General features: G+C 44.1%; 1 protein-coding gene across 3 annotated transcripts; it reads right to left on the bottom strand.

Annotated features, from left to right (window-relative positions):
• Positions 1-44: 44 nt before the first annotated feature.
• On the bottom strand, positions 45-19,765 carry LOC139387695 (syntaxin-17-like). Of its 3 annotated transcripts, XR_011629220.1 has the most exons (9): positions 19,631-19,765; positions 18,919-19,098; positions 18,733-18,798; positions 8,235-8,427; positions 7,913-8,031; positions 7,711-7,761; positions 3,649-3,735; positions 1,560-1,861; positions 45-1,312 (listed from the first exon to the last, which is right to left on the bottom strand). XR_011629220.1 is itself a non-coding variant. In XM_071133998.1 (8 exons), exons 2-8 carry the CDS (start codon positions 19,051-19,053, stop codon positions 1,613-1,615), a joined length of 897 nt encoding a protein of 298 aa, XP_070990099.1. In that variant the 5' UTR covers positions 19,054-19,098; positions 19,631-19,755; the 3' UTR covers positions 45-1,612. The 3 variants fall into 3 exon arrangements, 2 of the variants coding, with proteins under 2 accessions (XP_070990099.1, XP_070990098.1); XM_071133998.1 differs by having other exon boundaries at positions 45-1,861; positions 8,235-8,424; positions 19,631-19,755; XM_071133997.1 differs by having other exon boundaries at positions 45-1,861; positions 19,631-19,751.
• Between the last annotated feature and the right edge of the window lie 365 nt (positions 19,766-20,130).

The following is a 20,130-nucleotide window of genomic DNA, read 5'->3' as shown; positions in this document are numbered from 1 at the left end:
CTACAGAGAAGACTCTTTACACGCACACACACACACACAATTCCTTCATCAGAAGGAGATTTTATTGGTTTTCTTTGACAATATAAAACCCCAGTAAATCATCACATAGATTAAGAGCATCCATATTTAGTTGGTCACTGTTGTAGTAGATGACATCAGGTGTGACCCGTTTCTCTTGTGGCACTTTTAAGAAGGAAAACTTTGGCCTCACTCATCACAACTTTCTACCTGGTACACCAAGGAAAGCTGTGTTTATCCTCCTAACCTTTCTCAATCACTCACTCTTATTCTCTGCTCCCCAGTCTGTCAAATTGACACATTCCAGTCTGTCATAGGGAGCAGGCCTCTCCTCTCCAGCAGGGTTCAGACCAGGACACAGTCTTGACATTTACTGCTGTTTATACCTCCCTCTCTCTTCTCTCCCTCTGTTAATGAGCTGTATACTCTAAGCAGAGCAGCAGACTCAGATAAACATCAATAAGTTCATAAACTAGAGAGATGGGTGACTGCTCGACCCAGGCAATGTCTGGCTTTGGCACAGTGTGTATTTGATAAAGACTGAGGGAAGTTAAGACAAGTCCGTCCAAGAAACACATAATAACATGACTTTAATAAAACTACCATCTCTCCGTCTGTACTAAAAGGCACCAAACAGCAGGACTTATGTTACAAAACTAGGCAGGCTGTAGTGTTTGCTACTAATAATGCACATATTTTCATAATATATAATCATACACTTAAAGTAAATGTGCAGTGAAAGTTCTGTAATCTCATACCCAAATAATGTTGACTCATCCTATACTTGTATTTGTGGTCAAAATATTAATTGTAGAAAACAAAAAACAAACTTGTATCTCAACTTGCCGTCATCCTGAGGAGGATGAGCTGGCCAATCAGCGATCCACTCACATGAATATTTTTAAGATCAGTATACGCCCACACCATTCCAACACAGAAAAGCTGCTTTTTAACATATTTAAAAGGTTTTGGAAGGAAAACTATTTCATTTATATTGTAAAAATATGTAGCTCAAATTTAATAGAAATCTGGAAACACTGGACAGTTACTTTAAAGTGTTAAATACAAAGCCAACAGACCCAGCATATATACATACATCACACTCAACTAACACAGCATTCACACACACACACACCTCCCTTTCACACTCAGGTCCTCAAGGCTCTCCTACAATGTTTAAAAGTCTTATTGATTGGGAAGTGGTAGATCCCAGGGGCAGGCTTCTCTTCACAGTAGGCCTCGCTTGACAGACCTCTCTCCTCTGTCTATTGGCAGCGAGAAGGAGGAGGAGTTCCTTAGTACCACAGTAAAGAGAGCAAATCTATTGGTCAAACAACAGATTGTTAGAGTGGACAGCCAGTTAGTCTGAGGGATATCTAGGTTGAGTTCCTGCCCGACTAGATGCGCAGGCGTTGCATTGCATCAACCAATGGTTGTGCGCCACTTCAACTGTGCAGTCGGGCATCAGATTGCTATATCATATGATGTGGTTAGCTGATATATAAGGTCTAGCATGCGTCTGCAATGTAGTCGGGCAGTACCTGGACAGTGTAAGCTTCTGGAGGTCAGAGGTCCCTTCACGACCAATCAGAGGTCACTTGTCCTTGTCCAGCGGTGGTTCTGGTTCTGTAGGGGGCGCAGTGAGCTGGTTCATCTGGGACTGTACTCTAGCTCTGCGTTTCTTCTGGACCAGGTTCCCCCCTGCAAACCCCAGAGCCCCACCTCCAAGCGCTGCTGCCACCCCCGCTGCCTTGAACCCCACCAGTAGGCCCAGCGGCCCACCCAACACCCCCCCTAACACTGCCCCCGCCACGGGTAACACTGCCAGCTTGTAGCCCACCGCCTGCGGAGAGGACAGAGGGATAGACGAGTCACTACATGCATTGACAGTCTAGGTTTCTTTACTTTTTATGCCAATAAAGATTCTTAAATTCAATTAAAAAGACAAGGAAATAAGAAGAAACTTCGCTTGGGACAAATCAACGCACATATAACACACACACTCAGGGGGGTTATTCCTTTGATGTTCTAAGACACACAGTCAGCGAGAAGTCTTCAGATCTACCTGGCCTTTCATGATCACACACACACACACACAAATGTACACACACAAACAGCAACACATGCGCACACACCATCATCATCAAAGCTCTACAGTTGAATTACCCATGTTTATTAAAATAGGAGAAATGAGGTGTGTGTGTGTTTATTAATACTGTTATCTTCAGAGAGGAAGATGCTTCTTTAGACTGATTGCTGTAAATGAGTGACTCCTCTGAACATTCCGCCACACACACACACACACACACACTACCCCCTCCCACGGTTGATTAACAGATTAACAGTTTAATGGCTCCAGTTCAAACGCCCTCCCACCCCCTCACCTCATGGCAGCGAAGGTCATTTTAATTAAACAGAGGTAAGTTGAAAGTTCAGAGTACAGGGTGTTGGTAAAGCAGGGGTGTGTGTAATGGCACCTGGCCTGATGACAGATGACACACACTGCTGTGTCTGTCTGACACCTCTTCTATGTACACACACTGCTTCTAAAGGCCTCAGCATGTTTCAGTTGGGCTGACGCCTAGCCCATCGAGTGTGCACACATACTCCCTTAAAAGACCTGAAAAATGAGAAAAAAAGCAGCAATAGTACTATTTGTCCATTTAGAGATGCCGTAGCCAGAATACACTTCCTCAAAATAGTCCGAATTAATCTAAGATAAATCTGTCACTAAGATTTTAGTTGTTGACCAATTACCGACGAAGGAGCGTAGACTTCGGCTTTGATCTTCGGGTTGCCTAGCAGAAAAAGAAGTCCAAAACGTCTAACCCAGACAAAGCTGGGCCAATTGTGCGCCGCCCTTTGGGACTCCCGATCACAGCCGGTTGTGATACAGTCCAGGATCGAACCAGGGTCTGTAGTGATGCGATGCAGTACCTTAGAACGCTGTGCCACTCAGGATCCCTTAACAGCACAGCCACACCCTAGAATATTCTGGACCTCAATGTGGGCTCAATCCCAGTTCAACTTCATCAATTAAGGAAGTTGAACTGAGTTGAAGTTCCATTTATCAATCAAACCATGGGATGAGAGATGGTACATTTACACTTAAATAAACCACATTTTAAATAGTGATATTTTGGCTGCAACTAGACTCAAAACGGGTGTGTACACGGAGCGTCTGTTTAGCCGTATAGAACTCACACGACATACCACACTGAGCTTGTAATATGTCTGTTGGTATTGAGCTGTCAGTCTGACTTTATTCTGAGGGTGTGTGTGTGTGTGTGTGTGTGTGTGTGTGTGTGTGTGTGTATTGAGCCAACAGTAGGAGGCCAAACGCTGCTACTGAAGAGCTATTAAATAGCCCTTCATACCTCTCCTCGCCTCCTGCACCCACACACACACACCTTGCACTCTCCATTGACAACACCCCCTACTCAACCCCTCCCTCCATCACTGTACCTCTTAACCCCTCTCTCCATCTATTCTCTCTATTTCTTTAATTGCAGCTTTCCTCCGTATTCTGCTGGATCAATAGGGACAAACGTTGTAGAATGGCTGGGAGGCAAAGTGCCATCGATCTCCCAAACACCACACACACACACACGTGTACACGCTCACACGCACCTTCCCGAGGCTCCTGGTCCCCTCCTCCACGTTGGCTGCTGCTGTGATGACGTTCTCCTCTATGCTGTCAATCTTCTCCTGCTGGGACTGACACACACACAGGCTTTATACACTGGAGACACACACCGCTGACTTGGTCCCTCTCGACACAGCAATACAGATGTGTGTGTCTGTCTGTGGGGGGGTGATGCGGGTATAAAGTAGAAAAGGTAGGGTCTGGGGGAGATTATATTGGGGCGGGGGGGGGGGGGTCTGGGGAGATTATATTGGGGTAGGAAGGGATCTTGAGGGGGTTATATTGGGGCAGGAGGGGTCTGGGGGGTTATTGTGAGGAGCTCATGAAATATTCAGTGTGACAGCTGTCCCTCTCTCCCTGTGTGCTGGACACCATCCATCCTTCTCTCCTTCCTTATTGTAGTTGTTGTTGTTATATGTACATACTATATGCATTTTATGGACATGGTACCTTTTTACATTAGCTACTTATTACATATGGATAGACAATATTCAGACAACAGGTATACATTTTCTGTAGCGGTTTCAGTCATAACTATGATCAATCGTGAGCTTTTTTAAGTCTCTCGTCTCCCTAACTCCCTCCCTCTCCGTCACTGCCCCCTAACTCCCTCCCTCACTGCCCCCTAACTCCCTCCCTCACTGCCCCCTAACTCCCTCCTCTCCCTTACTGCCCCTAACTCCCTCCTCTCCCTCACTGCCCCCTAACTCCCTCCTCTCCCTTACTGCCCCCTAACTCCCTCCTCTCCCTTACTGCCTCCTAACTCCCTCCTCTCCCTTACTGCCTCCTAACTCCCTCCTCTCCCTTACTGCCTCCTAACTCCCTCCTCTCCCTTACTGCCTCCTAACTCCCTCCTCTCCCTTACTGCCTCCTAACTCCCTCCTCTCCCTTACTGCCTCCTAACTCCCTCCTCTCCCTTACTGCCTCCTAACTCCCTCCTCTCCCTTACTGCCTCCTAACTCCCTCCTCTCCCTTACTGCCTCCTAACTCCCTCCTCTCCCTTACGGCCCCCTAACTCCCTCCTCTCCCTTACTGCCCCCTCTCTCCCTTACTGCCCCCTAACTCCCTCCCTCTCCCTTACTGCCCCCTAACTCTCTCCTCTCCGTTACAGCCCCCTCCCTCCCTCTCCCTTACTGCCACCTAACTCCCTCCTCTCTGTTACTGCCCCCTAACTTCCTCCCTCTCCCTTACTGCCCCCTAACTCTCTCCTCTCCGTTACAGTCCCCTCCCTCCTCTCCGTTACAGTCCCCTCCCTCCTCTCCGTTACAGTCCCCTCCCTCCTCTCCGTTTGGTCTTCAGTGAGGGCTTTTTCCGGCCGTGCTAACAAAACATTTTCTCCAGGCATGCCGGAGTCGGTAGCTGAAGTCTACGCCCCTTCATCTGTGATTGGTCAACAGTAGGGATTATTCAATTAAATGTTTGATGTCATTCAAGGAGACCGCACCAAACATCTCGGATGTAAAATTGTTCGACTAAGATCTGCTTGGTACTTCAAACAAAGGTCTAAGGGATTATGCGAGCACACTCATTCTGAACCGAAGCATGCTGACATCTTTACTCCTCTCCTCAGTCCTCACATCTCTCCCCCACTCTCATGTTCACTTCGGTTCCCATTTCTTCACCCTCCCTCCCTTTAAATCCCAGATGTATGTATGGTTGTTGGTGGATGTGGAGCTTCTAGGCTCCAGCCAGTGTAACAGGGGGAGATGAGTGCTTCAGTCAGACACTAGCAGGCTGTGTCTGAACATCTCAACTTGCCTGTCTCTGTCCCCCTCCCTCCCTCCCTCTCTCTCTCAAATCCCCAGGCAGGTACAAACACCGACACACAGCAGTGTTTACCCTGTGGTTGAGAGGCTGAGTATTGGTCCCTGAACGACACCAGTCACCCCAGAGAGACCACAGCACTAAAACATCTTTATGCTCTCTCCTTCAAAACAATCTCCTCTCGCTCGCTCTCCCTACCTAAATCTCTCTCTCTACACCTCTTTCTGCCCTCCTCTCTCACCATGTTTAAGCCCTCCCTTCCTCCCACTCACCCTCCTATTGCTCTTTCGTTCCCAGGGGATACGAGTGATAATCGGAGTCGTCTGTTTTCCTCCTGGCCCACCATACGCCCTGTTGCCTGGGTACTCTCCCACGGCACTCTCCTCTCTTCTCCCCATGGACACACAGCCCCCTTCTCTCCCCTATGGCCCATTTTCTACCATCCCCCCTCCCCCAGCATCCCCCCTCCCCCACCTGCCTGCAGCCCCACTCCAGTAACCTGTGGTGTGCTGTGACCTGCTCTCTAAGGAGCCCCAGCATGAATCCAACCAGACAGACAGACGCTAGGCTAGCTGTCGCTCACTACACTGTCTGTCAGTGCCCTCACTGCCCTGTGTGCTAACAGCATGGTTAGCGTAGCCGCAGCAGGCTATCTGTGTTACGTAGCCCTGTCCCTGTCATTCATCCTGTCTCATTAGACACCAGAAAGGCATTGTCTGCTGACCTTGTCAGCTCTCAATCACACACACAGAACATACAGTGCATTCGGGAAGTATTCAGACCCCTTCTCTTTTTCAACATTTTGTTATATTACAACTTTACTCTTAAACGGATTAACTTTAAAAAATTGTCCTCATCTATCTACACACAATAACCCATAACGACTAAATGAAAATTTTTTTTTTTTTTTTTTTGCTAATTTCACAAGTATTCAGACCCTTTGCTATGAGCCTCGAAATGGAGCTCAGGTATATCCTGTTTCCATTGATCATCCTTGAGATGTTTCTATAACTTGATTGGAGTCCACCTGTGGCAAATTCAATTGATTGGACATGATTTGAAAAGGCACACACCTGTCTATTTAAGGTCCCAGAGTTGACAGTGCATGTCAGATCAAAATCCAAGCCATGAGGTTGAAGAAATTGTCCGTACAGCCCCGAGACAGGATTGTGTCGAGGCACAGATCTGGGGATGGGTACCGAAACATGTCTGCGGCATTGAAGATCCGAGTGGCCTCCATCATTCTTAAATGGAAGAAGTTTGAAACCACCAAGACTCTGGCCGATCGGCCAGCCAGCCAAACTGAGCAATCAGGGGAGAAGGGCCTTGGTCAGGAAGGTGACCAAGAACCTGATGGTCACTCTGACAGAGCTCCAGAGTTCCTCTGTGGAGATGGGAGAACCTTCCAGAAGGATAACCATCTCTGCAGCACTCCACCAATCAGGCCTTTATGGTAGAGTGGCCAAACGGAAGCCACTGCTCAGGAAAAGGCACATTACAGCCTACCTGGAGTTTGCCACAAGCATTTCGCTACACTAATAACATGTGTATGTGACCAACAACATTGGATTTGATTTGAAAAGGCACCTAAAGGACTCTCAGACCATGAGAAACAAGATTCTCTGGTCTGCTGAACCAAGATTGAACTCTTTGGCCTGAATGCCAAGCGTCACACCTGGAGGAAACCTGGCACCATCACTATGGTGAAGCATGGTGGCGACAGCATCATGCTGTGGGGATGTTTTTCAGTTGCAAGGACTGGGAGACTAGTCAGGATTGAGGGAACGATAAACGGAGCAAAGTACAGAGAGATCCTTGATGAAAACCACACAGCCAAGACAACACAAGAGTAGCTTCGGGACAAGTCTCTGAATGTCCTTGAGTGGCCCAGCCAGAGCCCGGACTTGTACTCGATCGAACATCTCTGGAGAGACCTGAAAATAGCTTGAGAGGATCTTTAGAGAAGAATGGAAGAAACTCCCCAAATAAAGGTGTGTCAAGCTTGTAGCGTCATACCCTAGAAGACTTGAGGTTGTAATCGCTGCCAAAGGTGCTTCAACAAAGTACTGAGTAAAAGGTCTGAATACTTATGTAAATGTTATATTTCAGTTTTATTTGCAAAAATGTCTACAAAACAGTTTTTGCTTTGTCATTATGGGGTATTGTGTGTAGTTTGATGAGGAAAACAATTTAATACATTTTAGAATTAGGCTCTAACGTAACAAAATGTGGAAAAAGTAAAGCGGAATACTTTCCGAATGCACTGTACATAGCATACTCACATGGACCAGCAGAGAGAACTCTGTCACCAAACCGCTAAGCTCCTTCAGGTCCTGACAAAACAAACTCATATTAACACAGCAACAATAACACAAACAAAAACCTACTATATGACATATTAAAGACATTAATAAATATTATGATCTCTTAATCTATTATTAAGACCATTTGTGAATACAGTACAAGGGGCCCAAATATTCCCACCTCCTCCAGAGTGTCCCAGGACTCAGCAGCACTCTCATTGAGGGGGATCACTGGGAGGAGGAGCTGCGTTTGATTAACAGGAGGGGGCTCCCTGCCCACATCATCACCATGGGAACCACCTAATGGACAAGGTCAGTGAGAACCAGAGTGACCAACTTTAGATCTGGACATGTTACTGCTTCTGAAATTCTCAAATTCATAATGAGCATTTAGATGATTTATTAGTTGGTTTATTTATATATCAATAAAGGAAGAGGTAACATGGCTGACATAGAATGGAATAAACTGATGTATTGAATAGAGGGGAAGGGGGTGGTGCTACCTGAGGATGAGTGGTCTGGGAGGCGTGGTGCCTGTGGCAGAGGGGCGGGGTTAGAATGCAGGAGTAGGAAGTCTTGCACGGCAGCAGATGCTCGGTCTCTGATTGGCTGAACCAGCCTCTCCAGGGCGGGGCCGTCCTCCGGGCGGATATGTCCACACAGCTTCTCCATCTCTCTAACATTAGCCCTCAACTGCTACAGAGAGGGAGAGAGAGTGAGAGAGAGGTTCAACTTCCCAACAGATAGATTTAAAAAAGAGGCACGAGAGAGAGAGAAGTACACCCTCATACAGACAGACAGGTTCCAGTGTCTCTGCTGGGAGGAGGAGTGAGAAGGGGGAAGTAGGAGGGTGTCAGATGGCCTCCCCTGGTTGTACCCATCAGCCCCAGGGCAGACCAGGGCAGGGGTCAGGAGGTCATGACCAATAGATGCTCCCACGCTAATTAGACATGATGAATAAACATACACATACAGCTGCAGACTGAATTAGCATTGAGCTTCTATGGCCACGGGGAGACACAACTGTCAGAACGCTAAAGACCTGTTAGCATATGCTTCACAGACAACACACACACAGAGACACACACACAAAGAACACAACACAAAGATCAACAATAAGAACATTAACAGGTGAATGAACTCTCTGCGCTGCTGGAGAAGGTTGGTTAAAACCTCTTAAATGTAATCTACGTAATCCCCTAAAGTAATTATTTACCATGAGAGGGCCATAAACAATAACTAGTAATGCTGCAATCTCTACGGTTCAAATTTCCCCTTTCTGGTAAAACAGTTAGACTGGTGAGGTGTAGTCACTTTTCAAGACACAAGATCAAGTACAAAAGCACAAACATGATACAAACATGATACAAATATGTTACAGTGGGGCAAAAAAGTATTTAGTCAGCCACCAATTGTGCAAGTTCTCCCACTTAAAAAGATGAGAGAGGCCTGTAATTTTCATCATAGGTACACTTCAACTATGACAGACAAAATGAGAAAAAAAATCCAGAAAATCACATTGTAGGATTTTGAATGATTTTATTTGCAAATTATGGTGGAAAATAAGTATTTGGTCACCTACAAACAAGCAAGATTTCTGGCTCTCACAGACCTGTAACTTCTTTAAGAGGCTCCTCTGTCCTCCACTCATTACCTGTATTAATGGCACCTGTTTGAACTTGTTATCAGTATAAAAGACACCTGTCCACAACCTCAAACAGTCACACTCCAAACTCCACTATGGCCAAGAGCAAAGAGCTGTCAAAGGACTCCAGAAACAAAATTGTAGACCTGCACCAGGCTGGGAAGACTGAATCTTCAATAGGTAAGCAGCTTGGTTTGAAGAAATCAACTGTGGGAGCAATTATTAGGAAATGGAAGATTTACAAGACCACTGATAATCTCCCTCGATCTGGGGCTCCACGCAAGATCTCACCCCGTGGGGTCAAAATGATCACAAGAACGGTGAGCAAAAATCCCAGAACCACACGGGGGGACCTAGTGAATGACCTGCAGAGAGCTGGGACCAAAGTAACAAAGCCTACCATCAGTAACACACTACGCCGCCAGGGACTCAAATCCTGCAGTGCCAGACGTGTCCAGGCCCATCTGAAATTTTCTAGAGAGCATTTGGATGATCCAGAAGAAGATTGGGAGAATGTCATATGATCAGATGAAACCAAAATATAACTTTTTGGTAAAATCTCAACTCGTCGTGTTTGAAGGACAAAGAATGCTGAGTTGCATCCAAAGAACACCATACCTACTGTGAAGCATGGGGGTGGAAACATCATGCTTTGGGGCTGTTTTTCTGCAAAGGGACCAGGACGACTGATCCGTGTCAAGGAAATAATGAATGGGGCCATGTATTGTGAGATTTTGAGTGAAAACCTCCTTCCCTCAGCAAGGGCATTGAAGATGAAATGTGGCTGGGTCTTTCAGCATGACAATGATCCCAAACACACCGCCCGGGCAACGAAGGAGTGGCTTCGTAAGAAGCATTTCAAGGTCCTGGAGTGGCCTAGCCAGTCTCCAGATCTCAACCCCATAGAAAATATTTGGAGGGAGTTGAAAGTCTGTGTTGCCCAGCAACAGCCCTAAAACATCACTGCTCTAGAGGAGATCTGCATGGAGGAATGGGCCAAAATACCAGCAACAGTGTGTGAAAACCTTGTGAATACTTACAGAAAACGTTTGACCTCTGTCATTGCCAACAAATGGTATATAACAAAGTATTGAGATAAACTTTTGTTATTGACCAAATACTTATTTTCCACCATAATTTGCAAATAAATTCATTAAAAATCCTACAATCTGATTTTCTGGATTTTTTTTCTCATTTTGTCTGTCATAGTTGAAGTGTACCTATGATGAACATTACAGGCCTCTCTCATATTTTTTGTTTCAAATATTTTTTATTAAACACACACAAGAATGGTGTATACAATTGTTATCTAAACATAAAAGAGCATACAGGAACAACAAGACCCAGAGTTCTGGGTGCAAAACAAATAATACAAGTCACGACATACAAAACAAGGACACATAGAAAGAAAGAGGGAAGATGTCCCCCCCCCCAACTGCTCGGGTGGCGGGGCCAGCACATGCTGCCCAAAGGTAGATTCAAATATTACAATTGAGAGTGTGTTAATAAGTACAAATTCATAGCGCCGACTCGTCCACGTAGGAGAGGAAAGGCTGCCAGATTTGATCAAATGTTGATAATTTATTGTACAGAATATATCTAATTCTTTCTAAGTGTACAGTGCTTGCCAATTCACTGAGCCATAATTTGGTAGAGGGCGCTTCCCTCCTTTTCCAAAACAACAAGATTCGTTTTTTTGCCGAAATGAGACCGTACGAGATTAGTTGTTTTTGGGGGTTGGTTAATCCGTTTAGGGACTCAGATACTCCCAGGATTATCAGAAGCGGGTCTGGATCTATTGACGTCTCCAAGACTTCAGAGAGGATCCCAAAAATTCCACACCAATAACCATGCAAGCTAGAGCATAGGGCAAAGCAGTGGAGTAGTGTACCCTGCGTAGCCTGACATTTATCACATGTAGGGGATGTCTCAGGAAATATCCTATGCAGTTTAGTTTTGGAATAGTGTAATCTGTGTAATACCTTGAATTGTATGAGACGATGTCTGGAATTAATGGAGCATGTGTGGATATACTCCAAGCTCTCTTCCCAGTCTGCCACCGAGATGTCAGTCCCTAGTTCTTCCTCCCATTTTGCCTTGATGGCATCTGTAGAAGGTGTGCTAACAGATTGAAAAGCATCATATATCAGTTTATCAGCGATATCAGTTTATCTGAGGTGGGGCATATTTTTATGCATCCGTCAAACATGGAAGGTTTAGCATTCCCAAATGTTGGGAGGTGTTTTCTAACATAGTCTCTAATTTGTAGGTATCTAAAAAAATTACTTCTGGGAAGGTTATAAGTTTCCCTCAGCAACTCAAAGGAAGCAAAGGTCCCTTCTATGTATAAATCCCCTATGGTACTTATCCCCAACTCTCCCCATCGCTCAAAGGTGTTATCAATGTTAGAAGGGGCAAAGGAGGGATTCCTGGCGACAGAGAGCATGAATGACATTGGTCAAAGCTCAAAGTGGACTTTAATTTGCTTCCAGATTCGGACTGTGCTATGTATAATAGGATTGTTACAATAAAGTGACATCTCCAGATTGACAGGCGACAAAATCACAGCGCCAATAGAGAAGGGGTGACACTCCTCACGCTCCATAGTAAGCCAGCTGGATGCCGGAAGTGCGTCATCCAGCAAAAACGTAACAACGCGGAGGTTAGCGGCACAGTAATAAAATATAACATTTGGGAGAGACAATCCTCCTTCCATCTTGGATTTACAGAGGTGTTTTTTACCTATCCTGTGTGTTTTATAATCCCAGATGAAAGGATTGATAATTGAGTCCAGTTGTTTATGAAAGGATTTAGGTATGAATACTGGAATGTTCTGATATAGGTAGAGCAGTTGTGGGAGGAAGACCATTTTAATGGCATTAATTCTTCCGAGCAGAGAAATTGGGAGAGTTCTCCAAAATAGTATGTTTGCCTTGAGTTTTTGTATCAGAGAGGGGAAATTCTCTTTAAATAGTAAGGAGTATTGTTTGGTAACTACAATTCCTAGGTAGGTAAATTTTTCTGAAGATAACTTAAATGGGAGATGTTCTAGCCAGGAGGTGTTTTGCGACCGTATGGGCATTAATTCACTCTTTTTCCAATTTATTCTGTATCCCGAGAAGGTACCAAACAAATTGATCACATCAAGAATAGCTGGGATACTAGTCTGGGGTTCTGTTACATAGAGGAGGATGTCATCTGCATATAGGGAAATCTTATTTAGAGTATCTTTAGTATTATAGCCGTGTATTGCTGCGTGAGATCTAATCATCTGAGCGAGCGGTTCGATAATTAGGGCGAAGAGCATAGGCGACAGCGCACAACCCTGCCTTGTCCCCCTGTTAAGGTTAAATCGGGGCGACAATGATTGGTTAGTGAGTATTCTGGCACAGGGGTTCCTATATAAAAGCTGGATCCAATTTATGAACCCATCTCCAATATTACATTTCTGTAGGACCTTGAATAGATAGGGCCACTCAACTTGGTCAAAGGCCTTTTCGGCGTCAAGAGATATGACGGCAAGGTCCACGTTGGGTAACCTCTGAGAATACATAATATTGAAGAGGCGCCTGAGATTGGAGAATGAGTTTCTGTTAGGGATAAAGCCGGTCTGATCCGAATGGACCAATTTGCCAATTAAAGTGCTAAGCCTGTTAGCCAGAGTTTTTGCTAAAATCTTTTGGTCTGTATTAAGGAGAGATATTGGTCTATATGACCCTACCTCTTCCGGGTCTTTACCCTTCTTATGTATAACTGTAATGAACGCTTCGTCCAAAGTAGAAGGGAGAGCTCCATCCTCATTGGCCTGAACCAACATTTTGTGCAGGTAGGGAGAGAGCATGTTGCTGAATGTTTTATAGAATTCACCAGGGTATCCCTCTGGGCCCAGGGTCTTGCCACTCTTTAGAGATTTCATTGTTTCTCGAATTTCATCAAGAGATATTTCCTTATTCAGGAAGTTAGAATCTTCCTGGTTCAGGGCAGGAAGATTACAGTCCTCCAAAAATGTTTGCATAATTAAGGGGTTAGGATCTGCTTTAGATGTATATAGAGTCTCATAAAACTGCCGGAATCTGTCATTGATGTCTTTGGGGGAAGAGAGTAATTCCCCAGATGCAGATTTAACTTTGTGAATCATTCGGTCACTCACATTTTGTCTGGCGAGTAATTTGTGTGGTTTGTCACCAAACTCAAAATATTTGTGCTTGGCATAGAGAAACGATTTAGCAATTTTAGCTGAGAGAATCTGATTTATTCAAATTTTAAAGAGGTAATTTTTTTTATGTTTCTCCATAGATGGGTGGCTAGCATTCTCCCTATCCAGTAAGTGAATTTGTCCCTCCAGTTCTTCCAGTTTTCCTCTGTTTTGCCTACTCCTGGCAGCCTGAAAGGAGATGATACAGCCTCTCAGAAAAGCCTTCAGTGTTTCCCACAATAATGCTGGAGAAGTCTCTGTGTTGTCGTTGGTATCAAAGAAAAATGTAATTTGGTCTTTAAGATATTCACAGAATGTTGGCTCTGTGAGGAGCTGAGGATTCAACCTCCAGACCCTCTCGTTTAGTACAATGTCACCCAATCTCAGGGAGAAGGTGAGTGGACTGTGGTCCGAGATTATAATAGCATGATACCTCACATTACAGGTATAGGGGAGTAGTCTAGCATCCAACAAAAAGTAGTCAATTTGAGTGTAAACATTGTGAACATGAGAGTAAAAGTAATATTCCCTACCCGTAGGGTTAGCGATCCTCCATATATCAAATAAGTTCAATTTTTTTATGTAGGTATTCAAGAATTCGCTTGAATAGGAGGTAGGGGTTCGCCGGGTAGAGGATCTATCCAAATATTGGTCTAGCACACAGTTAAGGTCCCCTCCAATGACCAGGTTAGTATGGAAGATATCTGGAATCAGGGCAAGGACTCTTTTGAAAAAAGAGGGGTTATCAATGTTTGGCCCATAGATATTTAGTAGAGTTACTGAGGTAGAGTGGATTTCTCCTATTACGATCACATACCGACCCTCTTTATCCGCAATAGTGGTTTTATGTAGAAAGGGAATTCCTTTCCGTACCAGAATCGCTGTGCCTCTCGTTTTGGCAGAGAAGTTAGAGTGATACACTTGCCCCACCCACCTACACTTACGTCTACCTTTGAGAGATATTCTTCAGATGGGTTTCTTGCAAAAATATAATATCAGACGAGAGTGCTTTCAAGTGGGCTAGGACCTTGCCTCTCTTAATTGGTTCGTTTAAACCCTTGACATTCCAGGAAGTGAATGTAAGCCCCGCCCTCCTCTCGTTTGTAGTTCCTATGGTGGCCTGCATACCATGTAACTTGATAAAAAGGTAAGAAAGCGCACCCAAACCATCACGATCAGCATATGTAGCACCTACACCCGAGCAGTATCCAACCCACCCCTCCCCCCCTGCAAGCACCTTTACTTCCCACCCTGTTCCCCAACACTTACCCCCCCATCAACCCACATTTAACAGGCATGCACAAACAGGAGAAAAAAAAAGGAAAAATAAAAATAATAAACACATTGTCTGGCCGATGCCAAAAAAGCACGGCGCGACCTCGAACAAGAGGTAAAACAAAAATAAAATCCCAACTATACGTTCACCTCTCACTATCCTAGAACTTCTACTAACATATGAACTGAGGAGGCTCCCGCGAATAAAGTGTTCAGTTAGCATCTAATAAACCTAAACAGAATAAGTTGCAACTTAAACATATTGCGCATTTAAGCGTCATTCTGGGTCAATCCCAGAGATAAGCAAGATATAGCCTCAAGATTATATTGCTAAGCACTGCCGGTCAAAAAATAAACCATCCGCAACCGACATAGTCAGCCGTACCTTTACATACTGTGGGTCAGGAGATCGGAACAAGGATTTGCTAAATTAAACGTTCCCCCCCATTTAAAAAAAAAAATGTAATAAAAAATGTAATAAAAAATACAAAATGTAAAATAATATATATATACACACACACATACATACACATATACATACATACATATACACACATACACACACATATACATACATACATATACACACACATACATACACATATACATACATACATATACACACATACACACACATATACATACATACATATACACACATACATACACATATACATACATACATATACACACATACACACACACATACACACATATACACATACATACATACATACACACACATACATACATACCTACCCACACAAAAAAATAATATATAAAAATATATATTTAAAGAATATTTAAAGAATACTTCCATATGCACATATACACATACAAACATTCATACCCCAGAATAACAATCTACACTGATTTAAAATATACACATACATAATAATAAAATGCTAAGAGAAAATAGTAATAAAGTACAAATAGTAATTATATGTACGCACACCTACACTCTCTCATCTTTTTAAGTGGGAGAACTTGCACAATTGGTGGCTGACTAAATACTTTTTTGCCCCACTGTATATGATGGATATCCTATAACTAAACTGTATAAATAAGGCTTGAAATGACTTATTTGTTCTAAATATAGGATAATCAATTTATAAAACGACTAACTATAAGATTTCTGTATAATACATATTTGTAAATTTATTGTTAGAGAAAATGAGCATATTTTCTAAAGGTCTCTTGGTCAAAACGTCTGTACCCATCACTGTGAATATTTCCTGAACTCGTTAGGCCTTTCATCTCATATAGTGTCCGTCTATCACAAACAGAAAGTGGGTTTTGTTTAAAATCTATTCATTATTTTAGACTACTGGCTATAAATCGATCTGAATGTGGTACAGTGATGAAACCACTCCCCCTCGCTACATTACGGTGTAAGGATTCCAGGCATATGCTGCTTCATACAGGCGTAGGAGACTCACTAACTTTTACAGATGCACAATCAAAAGCATCCTGTCGGACATTATCACCGCCTGGTACGGCAACTGCTCCGCCCACAACCGTAAGGCTCTCCAGAGGGTAGTGAGGTCTGCACAACGCATCACCAAGGGCAAACTACCTGCCCTCCAGGACACCTACACCACCCGATGTCACAGGAAGGCCATAAAGATCATCAAGGACAACAACCACCCGAGCCACTGCCTGTTCACCACGCTATCATCCAGAAGGCGAGGTCAGTACAGGTGCATCAAAGCAGGGACCGAGAGACTGAAAAACAGCTTCTATCTCAAGGCCATCAAACTGTTAAACAGCAATCACTAACATTGAGTGGCTGCTGCCAACATACTGACTCAATTCCAGCCACTTTAATAATGTAAAAATTGCTGTAAAAAATGTATCACTAGCCACTTTAAACAATGCCACTTCATATAATGTTTACATACCCTACATTACTCATCTCATATGTATATACTATACTTGATACCATCTACTGCATCTTGCCTATGCCGTTCTGTACCATCACTCATTCATATATTTTTATGTACATATTATTTTATTCCTTTACACTTGTGTGTATAAGGTAGTTGTTGTGGAATTGTTAGGTTAGATTACTCGTTGGTTATTACTGCATTGTCGGAACTAGAAGCACAAGCATTTCGCTACCCTCGCATTAACATCTGCTAATCATGTGTATGTGACAAATAACATGTGATTTGATTTGACTACTTTGTCTGTAAAAATCAGGGCTACTGCTCAATGCAAGCCAACTCGATCGATTTATAAGCAAAAATTTCAGTCAGAACCGGTATCAGAACCACGCAGGTCCCCTAAACAGGGGACTTTACATCGAAGAGGATTTATTAAAAATCGGTTTAAAAAAATGGCAAAAGGCGTTTACAGAACTACGGGCTACTGATTGAAAGGTGTGTAGGAGTGTGTAACTGGTCCATATTTGTGTGTTTTCAGGCCGTTGTGTCTGGGGGGAAGGGTATATGGAGGGGAGGGGGTGGGGCCCTGAGACCGCTGTATGTTAGTCAGTCACTCTGTCAGCCAGTCAGTCAGTGGGGGACAGACAGGCATGTGAAGCAGCAGGACTCCATCTCTGCAGCCAAACACACAGTAAACACCAGGGAGAAAGTTAAACCAGGCACACGTTGCTAAATTTTTGCACTCACTAAGTCTAGAGGGTCTTAGGCCTAGTTAACTGGTCTGTAACCTGAGAAATCAGCGTATTTTTTTTTACCTTTATTTAACTAGGCAAGTCAGTTAAGAACAAATTCTTATTTACAATGACGGCCTAGGAACAGTGGGTTAACTGCCTGTTCAGGGGCAGAACGACAGATTTGTACCTAGTCAGCTCGGGGGTTTGAACTTGCAACCTTCCGTTTACTAGTCCAACGCTCTAACCACTAGGCTACCCTGCCGCGTCTAGGTGTGAATGTATGTACCCAGGAGACCTTACCGTAGGTCCAGGGCCAGCTCCGTCTTCACCTCTTGGTCGGCCGGTCCAAGTGGATTATTATTTGTTCAGATGGTGCCTAAACATAAATATGTTCAAGAAGGAAAAATAGCAAAGGCACGCCCAAACTAAAAGACCCCAAATCAAACCAGTAGGCTCTCCGAGCTGGTACTCTGACTGACGATCACCCTAATTGACAACACCCTGGGGGAATGGAGTGTGGAAGTGATCTGTAGTGTGCTGTCTAAACTACCTAACCTATTCCCTCAAAGGGATGAGCAGCAGAGAGGGGTCTATAATAATATTCACAGTTAGGAGAAAGGGATGAATAGATGAGTGATGGATGAAAATAAAGGCATGCAGACAGAAATACAGAAAGCAGAGGAGCCCACTTCCTGCTAGAGACTTCACTTCCTGCCTAGAGAGTGAGGGGTGACTCGGTCTTTCTCTGCTTCCCTCTGCCTTTCTTTCTCTCTCTCTACTTATCTTAGGCTCTATCTGTGCTGCATGTCCTTGTGTATCATCACCCATCTTCAGCTTCCTTACACACACCCAGCCCAGCAGACAGAAACACACACACACCACACAGGAAAGCACTCTGCCCCTCCCAAGGGGTTTGAGGGGAATGGTGTGTTTTGAGTGTGTGTGTGTGTGTGTGTGTGTGTGGGAAGGAGGTGGTAGTGAATCCTTCATTTCCAGAGACATGGTGGTGCCATTGTGAAAACACACTGTGCAGCACTTTACACACACACACACACACACACACACACACACACACACACACACACACACACACACACACACACACACACACACACACACACACACACACACACACACACACACTCTTTTAAAACACACACTCAATTTTACATACACACTCCTGATCTCCTGCAGGCACACAGCACACAGTCACAACATACTGTATATGCTCAGCACAAGGCCAGTGTGCGTGTGTCTATGTTTTACCTGCACAGTGCGGCTGGCATTGATGTGCTCCTGATGAAGGCGATCCCATTGTCCACTATGCTGGAACTGTAAGACAATAACAAGCTCAGTTGATGCTTCTCTGTGTGTGGTTCTTCTGTAACTTCCAATGGTCGGAGATGTGAGTTTGCCTGTGTATATATGTGTGTGAGTATATGTGTGTGTTACCTTCAGTATATTGCTGTGGTGTCTCTGTAGTCTTTCTAGGTCTGTCGGCAGGGCTACTTTAGTGAACTTGTTGATTGGCCCTTCAAGACGCCTCAGCGTCAGCTTGCCCCCTTCCTCTGACATCCTCCCTGACATCTGACCCCGGGTGTGTTCTCACACCTGCTCCTCTTACTCAGCTACCTGGAAGACAGGAGGGAGGAGGTATACATCAAACATCAGTGTGCCACAAACAACCACTTGACCTGTTTTTCACACACACACACACACACACACACACACACACACACACACACACACACACACACACACACACACATCCTTGTAACCCAATGCCAAACACATCACAACATACCATTGCTAGCTAGTAGGGAGCTTTGCTGACCCCCTCGTGCCCAAGGTTTGAATAACAGGGTCTTAGTCTGTCTCGAGCTGTTTGCTAACTAACGACGTTAAACGACAACATCCGGGAACAAATGACAACAGAAAACTTTGCTTGTTCCAGAGAGAAGAAATGTCTGTAATTATGACACATTAAAACACATTTTGACCGAGGTAAGGCATCATCCTCTAGCTAGCTGGCAGGTATAACGTTATATTGTGTATGTCAGGTGAGTTAACGTTAACAATATGTTATCAAGCTAGCCAGCACAGCTGACCATTCAAACTTTAAATCTATCACATTTCATTTTCAAACCGTGAACATGTTACTTACTTAAAGTAAAAACCCATGAGTGTAAAACTTGGGAGATGCATTCTTCTAGGCTATTTCGTAACTGTTTGTCTCGAGTTAGCTACATGTCCAACTTTCTCTTCTGTTTGTAAACAACTTTCTTCCTTGCGCGCAGACGAATTACTTCCGATCTAAAACCTTAGCCCACAGAGAGAACGGTCCGCCCCTTGAGGCTGAATCTACAGCAGTCCTATACAGTAACCTTTCTGAGTTCAATAGTGAATATTATAGCAAGAGATGAGTGACTGATTTCATATACATTTTTGTAAAAGCAGGAATTGAACTTCTGCCAAGTTGTACATCTATATTGATTGGGTAGACAATATTGATCATGTCAGGCAAATAACATCGACCAATTTGTGACGTGCGAGAACAACTAGAATTTCCACTCAGTCGGACTATCACCACATGCACGCACGCACGCACGTACACACACACACACACACACACACACACACACACACACACACACACACACACAC

The sequence above is a fragment of the Oncorhynchus clarkii genome, chromosome 3 (assembly GCF_045791955.1).
Source record: "Oncorhynchus clarkii lewisi isolate Uvic-CL-2024 chromosome 3, UVic_Ocla_1.0, whole genome shotgun sequence".
In the NCBI taxonomy this organism is placed as follows: Eukaryota; Metazoa; Chordata; class Actinopteri; order Salmoniformes; family Salmonidae; genus Oncorhynchus; species Oncorhynchus clarkii.
Note: the sequence above shows the minus strand (reverse complement) of the source record. Positions and strands in the feature narration are given on the sequence as shown.